Here is a 23,660-nt window from a genome sequence, read left to right as displayed (position 1 = left end):
TTCTAAAAATATGTTAGAAAAAAAGTTTGCTGACATTGACAAGAAATTTGAGAATGTTTTAAACAAGAACAAGAGGAAGTTAGAAAATGCTCAGATAAAGCCTATACATGACAAGTTCTTATTTGCTCAGAATGGTATAACAGGTCTAATCGCACCACCTGGGTCGGGTAAGACTTTCACTTATCTTAAAATGGCTGCACAACAACAAGAACTAGATGAGAAGAACCCATTCTATGAGTTAGTTGTTATTTGTAGTACTTCTGGTCAATTTGACCAAACCGTCAATTCGTTCAAAGATATTATAAAGAAGTCTAAGTTAGTATGTATAAAGGATACTGAGTTGTTAGATTGGATAAAGAAGTACCAAAGAAGGGTTTTGAAGTACAATGCTATAAATGAGTATATAAATTCGAAGTTTAAAGACCCTAATGAGGAAATGCAGAGAATATTAGAGAAGAAACACTTCAGAAACAAACAGAAAGAGATAGAATACATTTCGAAGAAATTGCAATCTTACGATTGGAAGACTTACCCTCATAGATGTCTTCTTATCTTAGATGACTTTGCTTCTCATCCTTTGCTTAAGAATAGAGAACAAGACATGTGTCGAATTCTTAAGAAGCTCAGACACTTTAACATCTCAGTTGTCATTTGTGTACAGACAGCCAAGAGTTTAAGTAAGGATGTAAAGAGAATACTTACTGATATCATACTTTTCCCCGGATTGTCCGAAGACGATTTCATGGAACTTATGAAAGAGTCCATGGCAGGTAAGTTTGACAGACATGAACTATGGGAGAAGTACAAAGTCATACAAGACCCTCATACTTCTTTCAGAATTCACATCTACGCAAACAAAGTTCAAATTGTAAAAAGTCAAGCTTGAAAATGTAAGTGTTTTAGTCTTAGTCTGTTGTGGTGCTGGGGCTGTCGGTTCTTCTGGCTTTGGGGCTGTCGGTTGGTGGTACGTCGGACATTCGTTTGTGTCCTGTCGGATGGAAGAACTTTTCCAGTTGTCGGGAAAATATTTTCCTGTCGGAAGGAAAAACTTTTTCTGTTGGAAGGAAAAACTTTTTCTGTCGTTCGACCAAAAAGTTCTCAATTTTCGAAAATTTGAATGGTTTACGGACGAACAACAGGAAAAATTTTTCCAGTTGTCGGGAAATTTTTTTCCAGTTGTCGGGAAATTTTTTTCTTGTCGGATGGAAGGACTCGGAATGCCAGAAGGATTTGACAAGACAATTTACCATCTAGAGCTACATGAGCCATCTTTGGTGTCAAGCTTGAAAAATAAATGGTTCATTTACTCTGCTTGTTTGAAGTTGTCAAAATACTCTGTTATTTTTTCCTTTAACAATGGCAAATCTTCTTTGAAGGTAAGTATTGTACAACCTTTAATATCATAGTGTGTTTGAGGTAACGTATCTTGAACTATTTGTTTCACATCTTCATTTGGTGTCATTGAAATCGGTAAGTTTTCGCGATAGAACCAATTTCTGTCAGATTTGTAAATCTTAGCAAGGTCGTAAAAGCTTTTGTTGTTTCTTCTGACTAAATGCAACATAACCATATCTCTGTCTTCTTCATTTTCCATCTCTTCAGTATAAATCATATACTTATAGTTCTTTTCCTTTCCTTTGGTACCGAACGTGGTATTCTTTTCTGAATGCTTTTGTCTTTTGCTTCAATGACTTCATCTTTTGCATGAAGTTTCTTTTCCATCTCTTCACGTTCTTGTCTATGAATTTCATCTAACATCATGAAAATATAACAAGCATAACGAGGTGAAGCCCACATTGCAACAGCATTTACAAGAAGTCTATGTACATAATATCCTTTCAAACCATTTGGCAAATTTTTACGATTTTCGTATGGAATCTCGTTCCTCGGTTTTTCGAGGAACGCAAACATATGAGGAAATTCTTCTAAAAGTTCTTTTGTCTGTTGGTTTTCAAACCAATGATATGCTTGCTTTGTAGAACGAAGAGCATTCAAAATACTTTGCATTTGGTACATATCGTCTTTGACCGAACGAATGAGACGGAGTTGTTTGTTATACTGTATGTACTCATATTCTTCATTTATAGCTTCATGAACGATAGCAGTTGTTGTGTTCTCTGTTGTTGACATATCTGTCTTTATATTCCGGATAAAAAAATAAATAAAAATAAAACTAACTTTATTTTTTCTGTCTTTCACAAAAGACCAAAAATAAACGCTTTACATGTATTTTTCAGCAACTTCGTCAAATAATTTTATAGCTTTATCTATCTCATCTACTTCAAACGTTTCTTTACCTTTCGTGGGAGCACCATACATTTTCTCAAACTTTTCGAGTAGTTCTGTTTCAGCAGCTCTCATATCGTTAACGAACACAACCTTGACTCTATTGACTGTACTGTCATATCTTTTAGTTATATTATATGTTCTTCCTATCTTATATCTTTTTGTATTGAAGTCCTTCGGTTTCTGAACGATGTAAAGTAAGCCTTCACTGCAACGTTCCGTATCGAATGAACCATAAGTTATGAAGTTATATCCAACAACTGGGTCTAACCATAACAAAACTATTGGTATAAGACTTTTGTCTATAAGATATGCTGTAGTTCCATAGAATCTTACCGATATCATAAGCTCAGGATTTCTTGTCAAAATTTTCTGAGTTGAAGCATTTCTAACCCAGTCGTTTGTTTTCTTTCCAGATGGAGATATAATGTCTGACAAAGAATATTTGTTGTATTTCTTTGAGTATCTTACGTTTAAATCACCTATTCTAACCAATTTGGTGTTATTGTCTATTTTTCTAACTGTTTCAAACTCAGTGTTTGTCATATATGTTCTTACATACAAAATAAAAAAAATATTTTATAAAAAACTAACTTTATTTTTTCTGTCTTAAGGAAATTCATGAAATTTGGTCATTTTTCAGCAAAAATATATTTTAGGGTAGAATGTTAGATCTAACCTCTTTTCTAACCTCTTTTCTAACATGGTCTAAAACACACAAAACTCATGAAATTTCATACGGAATTCAGTAAAAATAATGTTTATGTTAGAATGTTAGATCTAACATGTTTTCTAACACGTTTTCTAACATGGTCTAAAACACACAAAACTCATGAATTTTCATACGGAATTCAGCAAAAATAATGTTTAGGGTAGAATGTTAGATCTAACCTCTTTTCTAACCTCTTTTCTAACATGGTCTAAAACACACAAAACTCATGAAATTTCATACGGAATTCAGTAAAAATAATGTTTATGTTAGAATGTTAGATCTAACATGTTTTCTAACACGTTTTCTAACATGGTCTAAAACACACAAAACTCATGAATTTTCATACGGAATTCAGCAAAAATAATGTTTAGGGTAGAAGGTTAGATCTAACCTCTTTTCTAACCTCTTTTCTACCCCAGTTATTTTATAAGCGTTTCACATGGTAAACGTTATGAATTCGTGAGACTCTAAACAGTTTTGTAGCTTCTATTTCTTCTGTCAGTATGTCAAAAGTTTTAACAATGCCGAAGGTTTCTTTATACTTCTTCTTGACGTCAGATAGAAGGAAATCTTCTGCTGTTGGATAGTTTTTGTTCAGAAATGCTAACATGTCCATTTTATCTTCTGCTGGTTTTTCTGCTTCTTTCTTTAAGTCTGCATAGTCGTTTCTCATACGTTCTATCTCTTTGACGGAGTAGTTATATCTCCTCATTGCCGCTTTACATTTAGAACATTGTGGGTTCATTTTTGCATTGTACATTGAAATTTGTCCTGCTAGAACAACTAAGGCGTCAATGGTTTTCTTTAACTCAAACATAGCGGGTCTTATTTGTTCGTTCCATACTTTGCCTCTTCTATCTTTATCTCTTATCTGCCATACACATTCAGCAACTAACGAAACAAAGTTGTCGTAGGTCTTAAATTCTTCAGATTTATATATGTCAGAGATGTTCTTATATACCATGTCGCAATCTTTGTCCATGACTTTGTGGTTGCAATGAAATCCAAGGAATTCATAATTTACCTTTCGTATGAACTTCTTTATTTCTACTGAGTCAGTTGCTTTGACTTCTATTTCGTCAAATTCGGGAATAGTGAGTTTTTGCTGCTGAATTTCAGGCAATTTGGGTAAATGGTCGATGAGGTCCTGCATTTCATAAAGATACTGTTCATTTGTTTCATCTTTCGCACTACAGTCTAAATCTCCTTGGAGAAGTTCTTGCTTTATCTTCTGGATTTCTGTTTCGAAAGTATATGAAGAAGGAATGAAGCTTTTCATCTCTACTAACATAGATGTTGGATTCATGACTAAAGAGTTTGGTGAAGTTGTTGCTAACATGTTCTTACAATAAAAATAAAAAATATTTTTTTAAAAAAACTAACTTTATTTTTCAATACTTTTTCTATCTTAAGGAAATTCATGAAATTTCATGAGTTTTCTACGATGTTAGAAAACAGGTTAGAAAACATGTTAGATCTAACATTCTAACATAAAATATATTTTTGGGTCCTTTACACTCATTACGAAGAAGTCTTGACAAAACATATACGAAGAAGTCTTGACAAAGCATATACGATGAAATCATGAAAATTCAAGAGGGTAGAAAAGAGGTTAGAAAACAGGTTAGATCTAACCTTCTACCCTAAATTATATTTTTTGGTCCGGGAACAAAATGAACGAGGTCAGGATGTATGTAAATACATTTGAATTCATTCATAACACCCTTTGTAAGCTCATAAAATGCTTGTTTTGAGGTCGAGCCACATTTGGCTCCACCGTATTCTTTCAACCAAAACTCAAGAATTTCCTGCATGAATTTTGTATAAAACTAACTTTATTTTTTCTATCCTAAGGAAATTCATGACAAATTCAAGAGGGTAGAAAACAGGTTAGAAAACAGGTTAGATCTAACCTTCTACCCTAAATTATATTTTTTTGGTCCGGGAACAACTTTCTCTCAATAGGGGCTGTGGCATAATCTTTGCGTAAACGGTTCAGACCTTCTTCGAAGTCTTGGTCTCTCTTCGATTTGGATTGAGATTGGAATTGTGGGGCAGGGTTTTGCATAAACATTCAAGGGTTGGGGAAGTAAGGCATAGGCTGAGGAGGGTAGTTCGGGAAGCCTTGTAGTGGAAATTGGTAGTAACCTTGAGGTGGAAATTGGTAGTAATTTGGTGGAGGTACTTGCTGGAACTGAGGTGCAGGGGCTGGTGCTTTAGGTTCCTCTGGTTTGGGAATGGACTCGGTTGGTGGGACGTGGGACATTCGTTTGTGGCTTAACCGTCGGACCACCAACGATAAAAATCTCTGCTACTAGCAGTACTGCTACTGACAGTAGCAGTACTTTTACTGACAGTAGCAGTACTTTTACTGACAGTAGCAGTACTTTTACTGACAGTAGCAGTACTTTTACTGACAGTAGCAGTACTTTATCGTCGAAAACCCTCTCAAATTTTCCTTTTTACTGCAACTAGCAGTACTTTTACTGTCAGTAGCAGTACTTTTACTGACAGTAGCAGTACTTTTACTGACAGTAGCAGTACTTTTTCTGACAGTAGCAGTACTTTTTCTGACAGTAGCAGTACTTTTACTGACAGTAGCAGTACTTTTACTGACAGTAGCAGTACTGCTAGGAGCAGAGATTTTTATCGTCCAACTTTACAAATGTAAACTCCTATCGTTCTATTTTCTTCACTAGGGTCTAACACCAAAGTAACCTTACAAATGTAAACTTATATCGTTCTATTTTCTTCACTAGGGTCTAACACCAAAGTAACCTATGTACATGAAATTTCACTGCATAAAAGGAAAAAACTTGCGCGAATCGGGATTTGAACCGAGGTCTTCGACGCCTGTAGCGAGGTAGCCCATACCACTGAGCTATGAGCCGCTTGCATATTTTTAAGTAAAATATAGTATATTTGTCATACAGTGAAGGATGACCAAACTTAAAAAAAATAAAGTTAGTTTTATTTTTTTCTATCTTAAGGAAATTCATGAAAATTCAAGAGGTTAGAAATGAGGTTAGAAATGAGGTTAGATCTAACCTTCTACCCTAAACATTATTTTTCAATACTTTTTCAGCACTTTTCCGTAGTTATATATCAAAGACAATTCGAGATAAAAGTCATAGTACAATGGAATAATATGTTGCACACCGTTTGTTGTGAACCAAACTTGAAAGTCAGAGAAACTGTTACTAGGTGGTTCATAGAATTTAGAAGCAAAGTCATAAAAGTCCTTACCAATACAAAGAAAACTATTGTTGCTTGAACTGAAACTTGCATGACATATAACATTTTGAGGGTCAAACCTGTATGCTCGGGATGAAATTTCTTCATCTGATATAGTCCTACCAGTATTTGTAAAGATATAGTCTAACGTTTTTGTATCTGCTACTTTTGTTCTTTGTTTTTCAACCTGAAGCATTTAATATATGTAAAAATATACTGTTTTAAAATGGTATGCCATATAGCTTCTTGAATTTGTTAAGAAGTATTTGAACGTATTTTCCATCTGTATCTCTAGTGTTTACATAAGCATAGCCCGCCTTAGTAAAATATACTTGTAATTTCCTATAGTTTACGCCGGTATAAAAGTAGAAAGAGTCTTGTTCTTCGCTATAGTAGTAAAACTCAAACGTATGCTTGCCATAGTCTGTAATTTCAATTGTTTCATCTTCTAGTTCGTCGACAAATTCGAATACAATATCTCCAAATTTGCCTTTGTCTTATTGTTTTCAGAACGAGTGACCCAACGTAAGTTTTCAAGTCTATTGTCGTTTCTTATATGGTTTATATGGTCTACAAAAGGTAAATTGTTAGGATTTAGTATAAAAATGAGTTGCAATGACAACATGTTTAAGATAGTGTTTTCCACCCATCTTCATAATAGCATATCCGTCATTTCGCTCCCATTCGCTTAAAACTCTTTTTGTCTTTTTGTTTCTGACTTCAAATGACTCACAACAGTGAATTTCATATTTCTCATCTAACAAACAAGTTTCCCAACGGTCTTCTCCAACAAACTCAGCGTACATTTCAAATAAAATAAAAAAAATATTGTTTTAAAAAAGTTTTTATTTCATGCAATGTTTTATTTCTGTGCCGTCTTCAAGTATGCCCCAATATTTCCTTTTCGATATTACATGAACTTCGGAAAATACCTTATCTAGCTTAAAACAGCCCATCTTTTCACCGACCATTCCCATTTCAATGAGTTTGTTGTACCCTTCTTCGTTCGTCATGAGTGCGTCAATGTTCTCATAGTAAACCTTCACTTTGGATTTGACTTCGGAGAAGAATTTGTTGTAGTTGTCAAGGACTGCCTTTGCGAACTGAGGGTAAGACCAATGTTCGACAATAGGTTTTAATGTGGTTACTAAGCCACTTTGACCTTGAGTGAATTCGTACTTCAAAACAAAAGGAGAAAACCTTTCAACAAAGTTGTCGACCTTCTCATAATGTTTACTCTTCATCTCTTGAGGTTTCTTAATGGAATATCCCCATGTCGAATTCATAAGCAATTTGAGTGTCATTGCAAGTTTGGGGTTTGAAGCTTTCCTAATATCATACAGTTGTTGTATGACTTTTCCAACTGTATAGTTCCTTCCCGGGAACTCACCATCTTCGTTTGGAATTCCAGTCGGAATATATTGGACGAACCTCATGTACGCAGCGTTAAGGTCGACATAGTATATCTTTTCATCTGAGTCGAACTTGTCGCAACCAATTGGTCCAGTTTGTGGAAATTCAAGTGAGTCTCTTATCTTCTGAGAAACTTCTCCTGTTATCTCATAAACATCGTCGAAGCAACCTGTTTCATATAAAACCTTCTGACCTAACTCAGATGCTCTCCAATACAATTTGACGTCAATTGGATGTCTCAATGGAAGTTTGTTTATAGCATCTTGAAGTTCTTGCAACCTCATTGGAAGTTCTTCTGGTTCAGGTTGGTATCCGAACAATCCAACTCCTTGTGGAATTGTGTACTTCTTTTGTACTAGAACTTTGTCTGGAACAACTTTTGGTCTTGCTAACAGTGAAAAGTTTGTTTCGTCTTTTGGTACAAAAGTTTCTGTCAGCTTGTCATCTGGAATTGGTTCCAACAAACCTTTCTCGAAAGAATGTTTACAGCTCTGACAATGTTGCACTTGCCTTTTCCGAACAATGGGTTTGTAAGACTTTCGTTCAACATGAAGTGGTTGTGGACAATTGCAATCTTCAACCATGGTAAATTGAACTCAACAACATAGTCGTCATGTGAAGAACCTTTAGCTGTAGGTATGTTGACTCGGATATTGACATTTGCCAACGGTGCAATTTTTGCCAATTGACCTCTGAGAATGTACCTTGTCTTCACACATGACTCAAGATACTTCATCTTCTCATCTGTAACAAGACCAGAGTTCCTGAGACATGTAAGAATACAAGGTTCATTGACAATTGTTTCAATTGAATTGTAAATTCCATACCTTGTCAAGTCAATGTCAGACTTATTTATGAACGGGAAGTATCCAGCATGTTGTCTGACTGCTTGAGGGTTAGGTTGGTACCATTCGAACTTGACACTTGCAATTCCTTCAATTGCATTCAAAATGTCTGAGTCGGAGTCAACCATTGTTCTCTCTTTGTAGTCTTGAAAGCGTCAAGAAGTTTTGCAGCTGTTTGTTCATTGCCATTTGCATAGTAAATGTGACCATCCAAATCCGTTATGGTCAATCTGAGATTGTGTCCTTTCTTATTTCCGTCTTGTATGGCAGCAAGTACACCCATGAAGCCTTCTTTGTTCTTTCCTTCGTCAAAGTTTACTGTAAAGGTTCGACCAGATGTAATTTGACTTCTAACTTCACGATACTTTTCATATGCATATCTTGTTCTTTCCATGGGAGCATGTGCGTCTTCACCTTTTCCTTTTTTCCTTCTCAAAGGATGCAATTGTTCGTCGTGTTTCCAGTAGAATCTGGCAAAGCCGTCGTGTCCTTCAACTTGAGGTTCACTAACATCGAAAGGCATGTCCATAAGACGTTCTTCTTCTAACCTCTCTAGTCTGTTTGGATAATTGGCACGTGCTGTTTCCAAATCCATTTCGTAGCGAAGACCAGCCAGTTTGTCATAGACTTTTATGGGTCTTCCCTTCCTATATTTAAACTTCTTCGAAACTCTCCAACCATATCTTTGCAACTCTGCTTTTATTCTAGCAGACTTTCTATCCATTCTATATGGGGGCATTTTTATAAAAATAAAAAATATTTTTTTTCTTTACTTTACATAACCACCTGCTGCCATAAGTCTTTGACGCCAACCCATACCAGCTAATGAAGGTTGACTTGGTTTAGTTTGGAAACTAAACTTTGGTTTTGGTTTATCTTCAGTTTTTGGTTTTTCTTCTTCTATCGGTTTTTCGTCACTTTTCGGTTCCTCTGACTTTTCCCCCTGCAGGAAACAGTTGTGTCGTCAACATCTTCATAAATATCATATGCCATCTGTTTTTGTTTTCCTTTCAACTTTTTGTGTTTGTTGTAAAGTTTAGAATATTTCGACTCTAAGTCAATGAGATGTTCTATAATGAACTGTTGGTCAGTGAAGTAAACTTTTCCATCTGTTGTCTCTGCGGCTCCTTCAGACTTCAATATTTATTTGTGAGAGTCTGTTTCTTTTTTGAGATACTAGCCGTTCCATTTCTATGAAAAGTGACTTTATAGTTAGGGTTTGTATTTCCAGACCTGGCACTTTCTATTATTGAATTTTTCTCTTCATCTGTAAGTTCTTTGACAGGTTTTGACAATGGTTCTGAACTTTTTGTTTGTGGTGTCAAATCTACCGTTTCAACTTCTTCGGTCATTTCATCTCAGTAAAAAATTTTAGTTTGGTTTGTTTTCAACTGGTTGTTTAGGTTTTTTAAGTCGGTCTAAAACTTCCTGAGGTATAGGAAGAACTTGACAAACACGTGGTGTAACTGCTGGAAGCCGACAAATCCATCTTGAACTTATTTGTCTCAATGCTGTATTGTTCATTTCATCTCAGTAAAAAACTTTACATTCCCCACGTTTGAGGCGGTTGAGGTTGGTTGTTTGTTTACCCACTGTTGTGCATGGTTATATCCTCTGTTAAAGAATCTTTCACCTTGGTCCATATAGTGTCCTGCTTGGTTATAGTAGTCATTTGCTTTGTTATAATAGTTTCCTGCTTGTCTTCCTACATTGTCCATCCATCCTTGAACTTTTCCTCTTGTTTCAGGATTTGGAATAAGATTTGCTGCATCTCGTGCTACATCCCAACCTTTCTGTACAGTTTGTATAATAGGTTGTGCTTTCTCTTTAAGTATACCTAATGTACTCAAAATCTTCCTTCCAACTCCAAATACACCTCTGGCTATTGTTCCCACTGCGGGTAAAAATCTGGATGCAACTCCTGCTAATGCGCCAAATAAACCCATTTCTTATAGGGTAAAAAATGACGAATCCGAACAAGGACCCTATGTTTCTAAGGCAACAAAAAAGCACTCATGATAAAAATCTTTAGTTCAACACAAAATGCTTGGTTTATGGATATCTTGGAAAACATTCCGAGGTATAGAGAAGATGGACCACCATACTGGCTAATATTTGTCGGTCAAAACACAAGATACTGTGAAGCCATACCATTATGGTCCAAAAATATTTTAGATGTGAAAACTGCTTTGACAATATTCGTTGACAAATACCATCCAACAAAACTGACATCTGACTGTGAAAGTTCTTTCAAATCAGACGATATTAAAAAACTATCTGCGTTCAAAAAATGTAAACCAATATTTCATTGTCGACCAAAACCATTCTGCTCTTGGTGTCATTGACGGTTGTATAAAAATGTTAAGAGACTTAAACCAACCACAAGGTGGTGAGGTAGATGAAATGTCATATGACGACAAGTATAGACACTTCTCCATGGCAAAGATGAGACAAGTTTTAAATATTTACAATAACCGTAAACAAAAAGGTTTGGGAAACCACTCCCCCGAAGAAATGAAAAACAACCCTGACTTAGAGAAAGACTATATATTTAATAATTTAGTCAAAAGAGACAAACAAGAAAGAATGCCGGGCTTCAAACTTCAGAAAGGTGACAAAGTAAAAATAGAAATACCTAAACGCGACCCATATGAAAATACTATTGACTATGACAACAATGGGAACCCGACAGGTACTCACATTCGTGTTCGTAAAAATAGAAGAAAGTATACAAGAGAATATTATGAAGTTTTAGGCAAACATGGCAAAATGTACACACTGCAAGCAGAAGATAAAACTACTATTGTCAGACCTCGTTTCAAACTTGTCAAAGTTCAAGGTGGTATACTTTCAAAGACAGTTCCTAACAAATATAAGACAACTCCTGACGAATATGCTAAGAAGTTGAAAATGACGACTAAGCATTTCTATACCATGCGTAAACTGTCATGTAAGGTGGCATGTAGTCTTTACTTTGTCCCGTTGTTTGCGTATACCCTGAAACGCGATGTGTATGGTTTCCTTCTCCCTGTGTGCTACCCAGAAACAATTTATAGCAAACTGAACGTCGTCTTTAAACATATTTTTACCTTTTTTCATTGCTGACCAAATCCCAAAATCTATGCTTATGCCAACCTGCTTCAGATGTACTTAAATCTATGTAGTGACTGTGTGCAGGTAAGTTTTCAACCTGAAATCGTTTTACTTCCACCTGTTCCTTTGAAGAGTTTGCACAATACAAAAACCTGTCGACTATTTGAGTCCAAGTTCCAAAACAAGTACTACTTCTGGTTTGGTAGAGTTCATTGAAACATAAATAGAACCTATAGGATATACTGTTTTGAAGTATTTCTGTCTTTAACGTTTGAAGCTCTGTTTTGTCAGCTTTTTTATCTAACTCATCGTTAACATATGTTTTGTCAGCTTTTTTATCATATAAATCTTGAGCAGTGAATTTAACATTGTTTTCATCCTCCATGACATAGACATTTCTACATCTAATGTATTTCATCGTCGTTATGTCATCCTCCGATGTTAAACCTTGTGGAAAGTTAGGAGGTTTCCAATTTAATACATCCCCACCAGTTCCATCAGGTTCTTCAACCGTTCCCTGCAATATTTTCCTATACCAACAGTTGCGAAGAAATCGTGTGTATGGTTCTTATCTGCCTTCTTTTCAAGGCTAACGTTTAAGTCTGTTATATTTGCAATGGTATGTGTATGTCCAACGTCACTTTTCCTGTTTAAGGTTTCTTGTAAGTTTGTAATATTTGCAATGGTATGTGTATGTCCAACGTCACTTTTCCTGTTTAAGGTTTCTTGTAAGTTTGTAATATTTGCAATGGTATGTGTATGTCCAACGGCACTTTTCCTGTTTAAGGTTTCTTGTAAGTTTGTAATATTTGCAATGGTATGTATATGAGTCTTTTTAGAATATTCGTTTTCAGCTCTTGTCACTTCACTTGACATTTTATTGTCAACATATGTTTTGTCCGCTAGTTCAGGATGAGTATGTTCTTTCGTTGCATATGTTGCATCTGCTCTGTCATGTTCTTCTTGAACTTTTTCAATGACATACTCTTTGTCAGCTTTGTTGTCAACATTGCTTTCAAAAGAAGTTCATCTATAGGTTTCTCGTTTAAAGTTCCTTTTGTTGGATTTACACAGACAGTATGGTTCTTGTTGTCTTGAAATAGAAACTCGTCTGTCAATGGGTTTATCGTCAGTTTTAAGTTTCCTTCTTTCAATGACTCAGATATCTTAGAATAGTTTGAAAAGTTTGTTGTGTTCTTATTTAGAGCTTGCACAATGAGTTGTCGGTTGTGTTGTATTTCTCTCATAGACGCTGTTTCTTTCGACATTTTTATTCTAGATAAAATATGCTTCCAATAGAAAAAGAAAATTCAAGAGTTGCTACAACTAAACCATTAGATGAACTTTTTACGAATGTCGGTCAAAAGTTTGAGACAGAGACCGTAAAGCATGAAGGCTATCGTTTTGACTACCCGTTAAGATGGTTAAGAGACCCATCCGTCACAAAAGCTGTTGGCTTTCGTAGAATGAAGTTCATTTCAGAAGCCATACATGGGTTCCATTTACGGTCGCTTTTGAAGTTCGATACTATAACAAAGAAAAACGTACGTATGAGAAATTTGAACAGGGAAAACTTTTACAAAGTGAATTTGCTTGTAAACTTAGAAACAACTCTTCAAGCTTTTCAAGAAAAAATAAACGATATCTATCTCGAATATGCAAAACAGTACAACATTGACGAAGGAGAGTACCATCTCGATATTGTTTATGACAGGAAAAAATGCAACTGTTAAAATCAATAGAATAGAAGACCTTGGAGAAGACGTTTATATTTCTACAAAATATAACAACTTGGCATGGTATAGATTTTTGAGGATGTTAAATCAGCCTGCAGAATATCCAGTACACCCGAACTTTTATGAAGTCGAAAAACCCTAATGGAACATATGAAAATGTTTTCGACCCAGATGCTATTATCGTTCATGCTTCATTTTCTGGTGCACAAAACTCTTTCTTATGCTTGGCAAATGACTTTTACGAAAAACCTACAAAGTTATACGAACCACCAAGTGGAAGTATTTCAGACTTTCAAGTATGGTTTACTACAGATGGAAGAAAAAGAATAATTCCATTATACCATGCGTTTTACTTAGAACTTAGTTTCATATACAACTACTATCGAACGGTAAAAATATAATTTTTTAATACGGTTGAGGTGTTGGATTTGGTTGCCAACTAGACTGTGGTGCAGGTTCAGGCTGTTGTATAACAGGAGCTTGTTCTTCTGGTTCAGGGTCTTTAGGTATAATACCAACAAACTGACCTACTCTTTTACCAATATTTTTGACTCCGTTCCAAATTCCTCTTCCTACGGTTTTTATTCCATTCCATATACCTCTTCCAACATTCGAAAGAAGTTTCCAATACTACTGAAGAAACCCATTTACTACGTGTAAAAATCTAATGTCCGCCTAGTCTCTTACGTTTCCTGTTGAGTTCCATAGCATTCTTTAACTGGAGCTCATACATTCTGTTTCTCCTCTGGTAGAAAACATATTCTGGGTCAACTCCTGTGTTCGCGTCATCTGCATAAAAGTTGTTTATATCCCACTTCAGGGTTTGTATAAAACTCTTTCCATCTCATATTTGCATACCATGGTGGCAAACCTAACGCAGCGTCATTTGACATGGCAGTTTGCATTTGTACATCTGTTGGCACTTGACCATAGTTTGCCATTGCAGTTTGTATTCTAACTTCATTTGGAATATTCTCTGGGTTTGGTTGTCCAGGTTGTTGTGCATTCGCTAAGTTCTGTGCGTCCATTTAATATTAGATAAAAATATCTCTTACGAGTACATATACTGGACATTTGCAGGCATTGGTTCATCTTCATATTCTCTATATCTTTCTGCCACGTCAAAGAAATAGATGACACAATGGAAAAAACCTAAAACAAGTAGTCCTATTTCAAACCACATTTACTTACTAATAAAATTTCTTTGTTATGACACTTTCTCCAGTTTATAGGACCTCTCTCATATTCTATCTTGTCATATATAAACTCATAGTCATGTATGTCCTCTAACCATCTCATAACGGTTTCCAAACCACTTTTATCGGATGTAAAGTAAAAGCATGGACAGTTATGTAAAACGTCTAAAGTTTCTAAAGAGTCTCTCAAAGTCCAGTCTACTTGGTATTGAAAATCCCATGTGTTATAGAACGGCGGGTCCACTATAAAGAAAACATTTTCCTTGTCTTTATATTTTTCATACAACTCTGTCCAATGACATCTCACAAACTCTATACCCTCAATATATTTTTCTATGTCCTCTTTGAAAACATTTGTATAGTTAAGATATAAAACTTTTGACATAAGTGTTTCAATGTCATGAACTCTTATAGCACCACTATATAATAGTCTAGCAGATATACTATTCCAGTCTATATATTCTGCTTTTTTCAAAACCTCTCTCACAATATTTTTCTTATCTAATGGTATACGTTCCATCTTACCTATAGGTATCTTTTCTTTTAACTCTTTCAATATTTTGTTAGTGTCTGGAATATGTTTGAGACGGTCCATATAGTTGTCGAAGTCATTGCATATAATCTTTGAGTCTGGGAATATTATATGACACAAATGGGATATATAGAAACTTCCACCGAACAAATCTACAAATGTTAGACCATTCGGTAGTTTCTTAAGTTCTCTCAATATAATATCTTTACATCTACTCTTATTTCCAAAGAACGGTAACGGTGGTTTTGTAAAATTCATTTTATATATATAATAAAAATGTTTTTACCTGAAAAGTGACAGAAAACTGACAAAACATGAAAACATATATATTTTGTGAAAAGCGACACATTATATAATGTTTTCGACCCAGAAGAAGGCTTCTTCCCAGAAGCAATGGAGGAAGAAGAAGAGTCCTCCGAATAAAAACTTCATTTATACTAAACATCAACATCAGGGCTAGAAGACACGAAGTGCCTGGAAGCCCCACTTCCTTTTTTTTTTTTTTTTTTTTTTTTTTTTTTTTTTTTTTTTTTTTATATCATAGTTTTTTTTTGGTTTCGCAAAACATCCAAAAACAAATATGCTATAAAAGTGACAATTTTAGCAAAACGAAACCCTTATATCCAATAAATTTTTGTCAGATGGACGGATTTGATTCAAAATTGAATTCTTTGAAATCTAAAAAGTGACAACAAACCGAATTTCTGTTCAGGATGAAATGTCTAAAAAGTATTTAGATGACAAAGCACGGTTCACTTAGTTTACATAAGAATTTTATATATCGGCAATTATCTTTTCTTGAATCAATTCCAAACCAAATTCTATATAATTTCACATCAAAAAATTAATAATTAGTACATATGACTGGTTACTATATTGTGATTCATAATGAACTCCTATTTATATTGTTATAAAATAAAATATCCAAATATGGAATTGATTTAGCCCAACTGAAGAAATAATTCAATGAAATGCAACAAAATTACATTTCATTTAAATCATTTATATGATTGGATATATTCTTTTTGTTCCAAATGAAGAAACTACAAAACCTCTAACGAATATTTTTTTTGGTCATTGTAAACCTTTGAATATTGAATAGATTACAATAATGAGTCGTAATAAATTCTTATTTTTTTCATAATCTACGCCAAATTTTAAATATTTGGTACTATAAATGCAATGTAATAGGAAGGTTAATCTTGAAGTATATGTTTAAATACAAATTCTGCTATATTTACAGAGATCAAATAATTTAATTTCCTTTATTTAAATTGATTTTAACATTAATCATCATGGGTGTACATGCCTATTACATCATGGATACTCCCAACCAATCTCATATTTACACAGATTCTGATAATTGAAAAACAAACGATAAGAAAAGAAGATCGAGAATTGCTTATAAATATATAGAAAACTTTATTAGGGTTAATATTAGCATTTGAAAACTTAATTATCAAAAATTGAGAACAATCAAAATTCAAAGTTTAGTCATTCATATCATAAAAAAAAGGTAGTGGGGCTTCCAGGCGCGTTGCGCCCTCTAGCCCCGAAGATGTTTAGTATAAATGAAGTTTTTGTTCGGAGGGCTTCCAGGCGCGTTGCGCCCTCTAGCCCCGAAGATGTTTAGTATAAATGAAGTTTTTGTTCGGAGGGCTTCCAGGCGCGTTGCGCCCTCTAGCCCCGAAGATGTTTAGTATAAATGAAGTTTTTATTCGGAGGGCTTCCAGGCGCGTTGCGCCCTCTAGCCCCGAAGATGTTTAGTATAAATGAAGTTTTTATTCGGAGGGCTTCCAGGCGCGTTGCGCCCTCTAGCTCATAAGAAATTTTGCCCAAGACCCAAGAGGAGGACCGAACCCCAGCCGACCAGCCGGTGACAAAACCAAAACCGTTGTTATTTACATCATATTAATGGTGTCACTTTTTTAAATATCACTTTTTGTGTCACTTTTCACAAATTATATATGTTTTCATGTTTTGTCACTTTTCTATCACTTTTCGGGTAAAAACATTATTATTATATATAAATGAATTTTACAAAACCACCGTTACCGTTCTTTGGAATAAGAGTAGATGTAAAGATATTATATTGAGAGAACTTAAGAAACTACCGAATGGTCTAACATTTGTAGATTTGTTCGGTGGAAGTTTCTATATATCCCATTTATGTCATACCGTATTTCCTGACTCAAAGATTATATGCAATGACTTCGACAACTATATGGACCGTCTCAAACATATTCCAGACACAAACAATATATTGAAAGAGTTAAAAGAAAAGATACCTATAGGTAAGATGGAACGTATACCATTAGATAAGAAAAATATTGTGAGAGAGGTTTTGAAAAAAGCAGAATATATAGACTGGAATAGTATATCTGCTAGACTATTATATAGTGGTTCTATAAGAGTTCATGACATTGAAACACTTATGTCAAAAGTTTTATATCTTAACTATACAAATGTTTTCAAAGAGAACATAGAAAAATATATTGAGGGTATAGAGTTTGTGAGATGTCATTGGACAGAGTTGTATGAAAAATATAAAGACAAGGAAAATGTTTTCTTTATAGTGGACCGCCGTTCTATAACACATGGGATTTTCAATACCAAGTAGACTGGACTTTGAGAGACTCTTTAGAAACTTTAGACGTTATACATAACCATCCATGCTTTTACTTTACATCCGATAAAAGTGGTTTGGAAACCGTTATGAGATGGTTAGAGGACATACATGACTATGAGTTTATATATGACAAGATAGAATATGAGAGAGGTCCTATAAACTGGAGAAAGTGTCACAATAAAGAAATTTTATTAGTAAGTAAATGTGGTTTGAAATAGGACTACTTGTTTTAGGTTTTTTCCATTGTGTCATTTATTTATTTGACGTGGCAGAAAAGTACAGAGAATATGAAGATGAACCAATGCCTGCAAATGTTCAGCATATGTACTCGTAAGAGATATTTTTATCTAATATTAAATGGACGCACAGAACTTAGCGAATGCACAGCAACCTGGACAACCAAACCCAGAGAATATTCCAAATGAAGTTAGAATACAAACTGCAATGGCAAACTATGGTCAAGTGCCAACAGATGTACAAATGCAAACTGCCATGTCAAATGACGCTGCGTTAGGTTTGCCACCATGGTATGCAAATATGAGATGGAAAGAGTTTTATACAAACCCTGAAGTGGGATATAAACAACTTTATGCAGATGACGCGAACACAGGAGTTGACCCAGAATATGTTTTCTACCAGAGGAGAAACAGAATGTATGAGCTCCAGTTAAAGAATGCTATGGAACTCAACAGGAAACGCAAAAGACTAGGCGGACATTAGATTTTTACACGTAGTAAATGGGTTTCTTCAGTAGTATTGGAAACTTCTTCAGAAGAGTTGGAAGAGGTATATGGAATGGCGTCAAAACCGTAGGAAAAGGAATTTGGAACGGAGTCAAAAATATTGGTAAAAGAGTAGGTCAGTTTGTTGGTATTATACCTAAAGACCCTGAACCAGAAGAACAAGCTCCTGTAATACAACAGCCTGAACCTGCACCACAGTCAAGTTGGCAACCACAACCGGTATATTAAAAAATTATATTTTTACCGTTCGATAGTAGTTGTATATGAAACTAAGTTCTAAGTAAAACGCATGGTATAATGGAATTATTCTTTTTCTTCCATCTGTAGTAAACCATACTTGAAAGTCTGAAATACTTCCACTTGGTGGTTCGTATAACTTTGTAGGTTTTTCGTAAAAGTCATTTGCCAAGCATAAGAAAGAGTTTTGGGCGCCAGAAAATGAAGCATGAACTATCACAGCATCTTGGTCGAAAACATCTTTAAATAAATATGGTTCATCTCTTGCATATCGACTGTAGATATTTGCTAAAGGAGGTTCAACTTTCTGATTTAACATTCTTTGCAAATAATACCATGACATTGCAGTGAATTCTGTATATATTTGTTCGTCTTTATTTGGATTGTCTTCGTAGATTTGAAATGACACTTGTGAATTTTGTTTGTCATATACAATTCTCACATAAAGTGTGCTATCGGCATTCGCATATTCATCAGCAAATTTTGCATAACATGAATTTATTTTATCTTCTATATTTTTTAATGCAGTCTGTAGAGAAGATGAGAGGTCAACTTGTATTAGCTCAATTTCTTCCCACATTTTTCGTTGCCCTTCAGATGTATAATCTATATGAAACCTTACAATAAATGGAAAACTTTTCTTCTACAGACACAAACTTTATTCTTCGAAAGCCAATAGCTTTTGTGACAGATGGGTCTCTTAACCATCTTAATGGGTAGTCAAAACGATAGCCTTCATGCTTTACGGTATCTGTCTCAAACTTTTGACCGACATTAGTAAAAAGTTCATCTAATGGTTTAGTTGTAGCAACTCTAGAATTTTCTTTTTCTATTGGAAGCATATTTTATATATAATAAAAATGTCAAATGAAACAGCGTCTATGAGAGAAATACAACACAACCGACAACTCATTATGCAAGCTCTAAATAAGAACACAACAAACTTTTCAAACTATTCTAAGATATCTGAGTCATTGAAAGGGTGTGACTTAAAACTGACATTAAACCCTATAACAGATGAGTTTCTATTTCAAGACAATAAGAACAATACTGTCTGTATAAATCCAACAAAAGAAACTTTAAACGAGAAACCTATAAATGAACTTCTTTTGAAAGCAGATGTTGACAACAAAGCTGACAAAGAATATGTAGACGATGCAATAGCAAAAGAAGAAGAAAGAGCTAACAATGCTTATGCAACAAAAGAACATACTCATCCTGAACTAGCAGACAAAACATATGTTGACAATAAAATGTCAAGTGAAGTGACAAGAGCTGAAAACGAATATTCTAAAAAGACTCATATACATTATATTAACCAAATACCAAGTCTTAAGGAAACATTAGAGACAAAAGCAGATAAGACTCATACACATACCATTGCAAATATTACAAACTTACAAGAAACCTTAAACAGGAAAAGTGCCGTTGGACATACACATACCATTGCAAATATTACAAACTTACAAGAAACCTTAAACAGGAAAAGTGCCGTTGGACATACACATACCATTGCAAATATTACAAACTTACAAGAAACCTTAAACAGGAAAAGTGCCGTTGGACATACACATACCATTGCAAATATTACAAACTTACAAGAAACCTTAAACAGGAAAAGTGCCGTTGGACATACACATACCATTGCAAATATTACAAACTTACAAGAAACCTTAAACAGGAAAAGTGCCGTTGGACATACACATACCATTGCAAATATTACAAACTTACAAGAAACCTTAAACAGGAAAAGTGCCGTTGGACATACACATACCATTGCAAATATTACAAACTTACAAGAAACCTTAACAGGAAAAGTGCCGTTGGACATACACATACCATTGCAAATATTACAAACTTACAAGAAACCTTAAACAGGAAAAGTGACGTTGGACATACACATACCATTGCAAATATTACAAACTTACAAGAAACCTTAAACAGGAAAAGTGCCGTTGGACATACACATACATCTTCTGAAATAACAGACTTAAACGTTAGCCTTGAAAATAAAGCAGATAAACATATGTCAATGAAATATACCAAAGTTTGATAGGAACAAAAATATTGAAACTATTGTTGGTGACTTTTCTGTCAATGAAGAAAATAAATATTTTAGATGGCAGTTGGTACAGTCCTTAGAAAATGGTACACGGTATAAACTCATTCCGAAAAATAACAATGAAATGTATGTAAGCTATAAAAAGAATGATGGTACACAAGTTAAAGTTCCATTAGACAACAACTGCTACTTAAACTTATATGGAGACGAACAAAAGAAATATTTAAGAGTTTATGAAATGGTGGATATGATATTACCTGACGCCAGCTCTGGCACCACATTATTATGACTATGGAGATGACGACAGAACACCACATGTAGATGAACAAAAGCTAACATTATATTTAGATTATTATAGATATAAAAGATATAATGCAATAGAAAAAACGAGAATAGTATATTATTATACAGATGACAGAAATAATATTATAGTCAAGATTTTACCTACCCTGAAACATAAGATTATATTATAAAAATATTCTGACACAAACCAGAAGAAACCTGAAATAGTTGCACTATATTTTAAGTTCAAAAGAGACAATCCTATAATATCTCATATGTTTGATTTAATGAACCCAGTAGGTTCTATTTATACATCTATGGATGCAAGAGGTCCTCAAGTAATGTTTGGTGTTGGTGCATGGGAAAAATAGTCGACAGGTTTTTGTATTGTGCAAACTCTTCAAAGGAAACAGGTGGAAGTAAAACGATTTCAGGTGAAAATTTACCTGCACACAGTCATTACATAGATTTAAGTACATCTCAAGCAGGTTGGCATAGTCATAGATATTGGGATTGGTCAGGAATGACAAAAGGTAAAGGATATGATGTTAAAGACGACGTTAAGTTTGCTATAAATTGTTACTGGAATAACACTCAGGGAGAAGGAAACCATACACATTTCGTTTCAGGATATACGCAAACAACGGGACAAAGTAAAGAATACATGCCACCTTACATGACAGTTTACGCATGGTATAGAATTGCTTAGTCGTCATTTTCAACTTCTTTAGCATATTCGTCAGGAGTTGTCTTATATTTGTTAGGAACTGTCTTTGAAAGTATACCACTTGAACTTTGACAAGTTTGAAACGAGGTCTGACAATAGTAGTTTTATCTTCTGCTTGCAGTGTGTACATTTTGCCATGTTTGCCTAAAACTTCATAATATTCTCTTGTATACTTTCTTCTATTTTTACGAACACGAATGTGAGTACCTGTCGAGTTCCCATTGTTGTCATAGTCAATAGTATTTTCATATGGGTCGCGTTTAGGTATTTCTATTTTTTACTTTGTCACCTTTCTGAAGTTTGAAGCCCGGCATTCTTTCTTGTTTGTCTCTTTTGACTAAATTATTAAATATATAGTCTTTCTCTAAGTCAGGGTTGTTTTTCATTTCTTCGGGGAGTGGTTTCCCAAACCTTTTTGTTTACGGTTATTGTAAATATTTAAAACTTGTCTCATCTTTTGCCATGGAGAAGTGTCTATACTTGTCGTCATATGACATTTCATCTACCTCACCACCTTGTGGTTGGTTTAAGTCTCTTAACATTTTTATACAACCGTCAATGACACCAAGAGCAGAATGGTTTTGGTCGACAATGAAATATTGGTTTACATTTTTTGAACGCAGATAGTTTTTAATATCGTCTGATTTGAAAGAACTTTCACAGTCAGATGTCAGTTTTGTTGGATGGTATTTGTCAACGAATATTGTCAAAGCAGTTTTCACATCTAAAATATTTTTGGACCATAATGGTATGGCTTCACAGTATCTTGTGTTTTGACCGACAAATATTAGCCAGTATGGTGGTCCATCTTCTCTATACCTCGGAATGTTTTCCAAGATATCCATAAACCAAGCATTTGGTGTTGAACTAAAGATTTTTATCATGAGTGCTTTCTTTATTGCCTTAGAAACATACGGGTCCTTGTTTGGATTCGTCATTTTTTAACCCATAAGAAATGGGTTTATTTGGCGCATTAGCAGGAGTCGCATCTAGATTTTTACCCGCAGTGGGAACAATAGCCAGAGGTGTATTTGGAGTTGGAAGGAAGATTTTGAGTACATTAGGTATACTTAAAGAGAAAGCACAACCTATTATACAAACTGTACAGAAAGGTTGGGATGTAGCACGAGATGCAACAAATCTTATTCCAAATCCTGAAACAAGAGGAAAAGTTCAAGGATGGATGGACAATGCTGGAAGACAAGCAGGAAACTATTATAACAAAGCAAATGACTACTATAACCAAGCAGGACACTATATGGACCAAGGTGAAAGATTCTTTAACAGAGGATATAACCATGCACAACAATGGGTAAGCAATAACCAACCGCAACCCCTCAAAACTTGGGAAATGTAAGGTTTTTAACTAGGATGAAATGAACAATGCAGCATTGAGACAAAGAGTTCAAGATGGATTTGTCGGCTTCCAGCATTTAAACCGATACCATATAGTCAGGCTCAGCATGTGAAACTGAATGATATTATTAAAGGAACCATCCCACCCCACAACAACAACCAGTTGAAAACAAACCAAACTAAAATTTTTTACTGAGATGAAATGACCGAAGAAGTTGAAACGGTAGATTTGAGACCACAAACAAAAAGTTCAGAACCATTGTCAAAACCTGTCAAAGAACTTACAGATGAAGAGAAAATTCAATAATAGAAAGTGCCAGGTCTGGAAATACAAACCCTAACTATAAAGTCACTTTTCATAGAAATGGAACGGCTAGTATCTCAAAAAAGAAACAGACCTCTCACAAATAAAATATTGAAGTCTGAAGGAGCTTTCGAGACACAGATGGAAAAGTTTACTTCACTGAACCAACAGTTCATTATAGAACATCTCATTGACTTAGAGTCGAAAATATTCTAAACTTTCAACAAACACAAAAGTTGAAAGGAAACAAAAACAAATGGCATATGATATTTA

The 23,660-nt window shown here is 34.7% G+C and overlaps 11 protein-coding genes and 6 pseudogenes across 17 annotated transcripts, besides 1 other annotated feature; 7 read left to right on the top strand and 10 right to left on the bottom strand.

Moving 5' to 3' along the window:
• Positions 1-23,660: part of a mobile genetic element that runs on past both edges of the window.
• Positions 11-859, top strand: TVAGG3_1011950 (protein of unknown function, DUF4106 family; the record flags this gene model as incomplete). Its single annotated transcript, XM_051254571.1, has 1 exon — positions 11-859. A coding segment is annotated over one exon (849 nt), but the record flags the coding sequence as incomplete, so codon positions are not given.
• TVAGG3_1011940 lies at positions 1,304-1,758 on the bottom strand (annotated as a pseudogene). The gene has a single exon. A coding segment is annotated over exon 1 (455 nt).
• On the bottom strand, positions 2,221-2,631 carry TVAGG3_1011930 (organellar and viral DNA polymerase type B; the record flags this gene model as incomplete). Its single annotated transcript, XM_051254570.1, has 1 exon — positions 2,221-2,631. One exon carries the CDS (start codon positions 2,629-2,631, stop codon positions 2,221-2,223), a length of 411 nt encoding a protein of 136 aa, XP_051080144.1.
• Positions 4,957-5,264, bottom strand: TVAGG3_1011920 (annotated as a pseudogene). The gene has a single exon. A coding segment is annotated over exon 1 (308 nt).
• On the bottom strand, positions 7,078-7,929 carry TVAGG3_1011910 (DNA/RNA polymerases family; the record flags this gene model as incomplete). The annotated part of the gene is made up of 1 exon (XM_051254569.1): positions 7,078-7,929. One exon carries the CDS (start codon positions 7,927-7,929, stop codon positions 7,078-7,080), a length of 852 nt encoding a protein of 283 aa, XP_051080143.1.
• On the bottom strand, positions 8,023-9,019 carry TVAGG3_1011900 (annotated as a pseudogene). The gene has a single exon. A coding segment is annotated over exon 1 (997 nt).
• Positions 9,260-9,842, bottom strand: TVAGG3_1011890 (annotated as a pseudogene). Its single transcript has one exon. A coding segment is annotated over exon 1 (583 nt).
• TVAGG3_1011880 (uncharacterized protein) lies at positions 9,862-10,014 on the bottom strand (the record flags this gene model as incomplete). The annotated part of the gene is made up of 1 exon (XM_051254568.1): positions 9,862-10,014. The coding sequence occupies one exon, from the start codon at positions 10,012-10,014 to the stop codon at positions 9,862-9,864; it is 153 nt and encodes a 50-aa protein (XP_051080142.1).
• TVAGG3_1011870 (uncharacterized protein) lies at positions 10,076-10,436 on the bottom strand (the record flags this gene model as incomplete). Its single annotated transcript, XM_051254567.1, has 1 exon — positions 10,076-10,436. A coding segment is annotated over one exon (361 nt), but the record flags the coding sequence as incomplete, so codon positions are not given.
• Positions 10,894-11,411, top strand: TVAGG3_1011860 (uncharacterized protein; the record flags this gene model as incomplete). Its single annotated transcript, XM_051254566.1, has 1 exon — positions 10,894-11,411. A coding segment is annotated over one exon (518 nt), but the record flags the coding sequence as incomplete, so codon positions are not given.
• Positions 18,034-18,396, top strand: TVAGG3_1011850 (uncharacterized protein; the record flags this gene model as incomplete). The annotated part of the gene is made up of 1 exon (XM_051254565.1): positions 18,034-18,396. One exon carries the CDS (start codon positions 18,034-18,036, stop codon positions 18,394-18,396), a length of 363 nt encoding a protein of 120 aa, XP_051080139.1.
• Positions 18,414-18,647, top strand: TVAGG3_1011840 (serine threonine-protein phosphatase family; the record flags this gene model as incomplete). The annotated part of the gene is made up of 1 exon (XM_051254564.1): positions 18,414-18,647. The coding sequence occupies one exon, from the start codon at positions 18,414-18,416 to the stop codon at positions 18,645-18,647; it is 234 nt and encodes a 77-aa protein (XP_051080138.1).
• On the bottom strand, positions 18,652-19,236 carry TVAGG3_1011830 (uncharacterized protein; the record flags this gene model as incomplete). Its single annotated transcript, XM_051254563.1, has 1 exon — positions 18,652-19,236. One exon carries the CDS (start codon positions 19,234-19,236, stop codon positions 18,652-18,654), a length of 585 nt encoding a protein of 194 aa, XP_051080137.1.
• On the top strand, positions 19,571-20,413 carry TVAGG3_1011820 (phage tail repeat-like family; the record flags this gene model as incomplete). Its single annotated transcript, XM_051254562.1, has 1 exon — positions 19,571-20,413. A coding segment is annotated over one exon (843 nt), but the record flags the coding sequence as incomplete, so codon positions are not given.
• Positions 20,843-21,370, top strand: TVAGG3_1011810 (annotated as a pseudogene). Its single transcript has one exon. A coding segment is annotated over exon 1 (528 nt).
• Positions 21,988-22,665, bottom strand: TVAGG3_1011800 (annotated as a pseudogene). Its single transcript has one exon. A coding segment is annotated over exon 1 (678 nt).
• On the top strand, positions 22,683-23,084 carry TVAGG3_1011790 (uncharacterized protein; the record flags this gene model as incomplete). The annotated part of the gene is made up of 1 exon (XM_051254561.1): positions 22,683-23,084. The coding sequence occupies one exon, from the start codon at positions 22,683-22,685 to the stop codon at positions 23,082-23,084; it is 402 nt and encodes a 133-aa protein (XP_051080135.1).

This window comes from Trichomonas vaginalis, chromosome I (assembly GCF_026262505.1).
Source record: "Trichomonas vaginalis G3 chromosome I, whole genome shotgun sequence".
In the NCBI taxonomy this organism is placed as follows: domain Eukaryota; phylum Parabasalia; order Trichomonadida; family Trichomonadidae; genus Trichomonas; species Trichomonas vaginalis.
The sequence above is the reverse complement of the archived record's forward strand: the minus strand, read 5'-3'. Positions and strand labels throughout refer to the sequence as shown.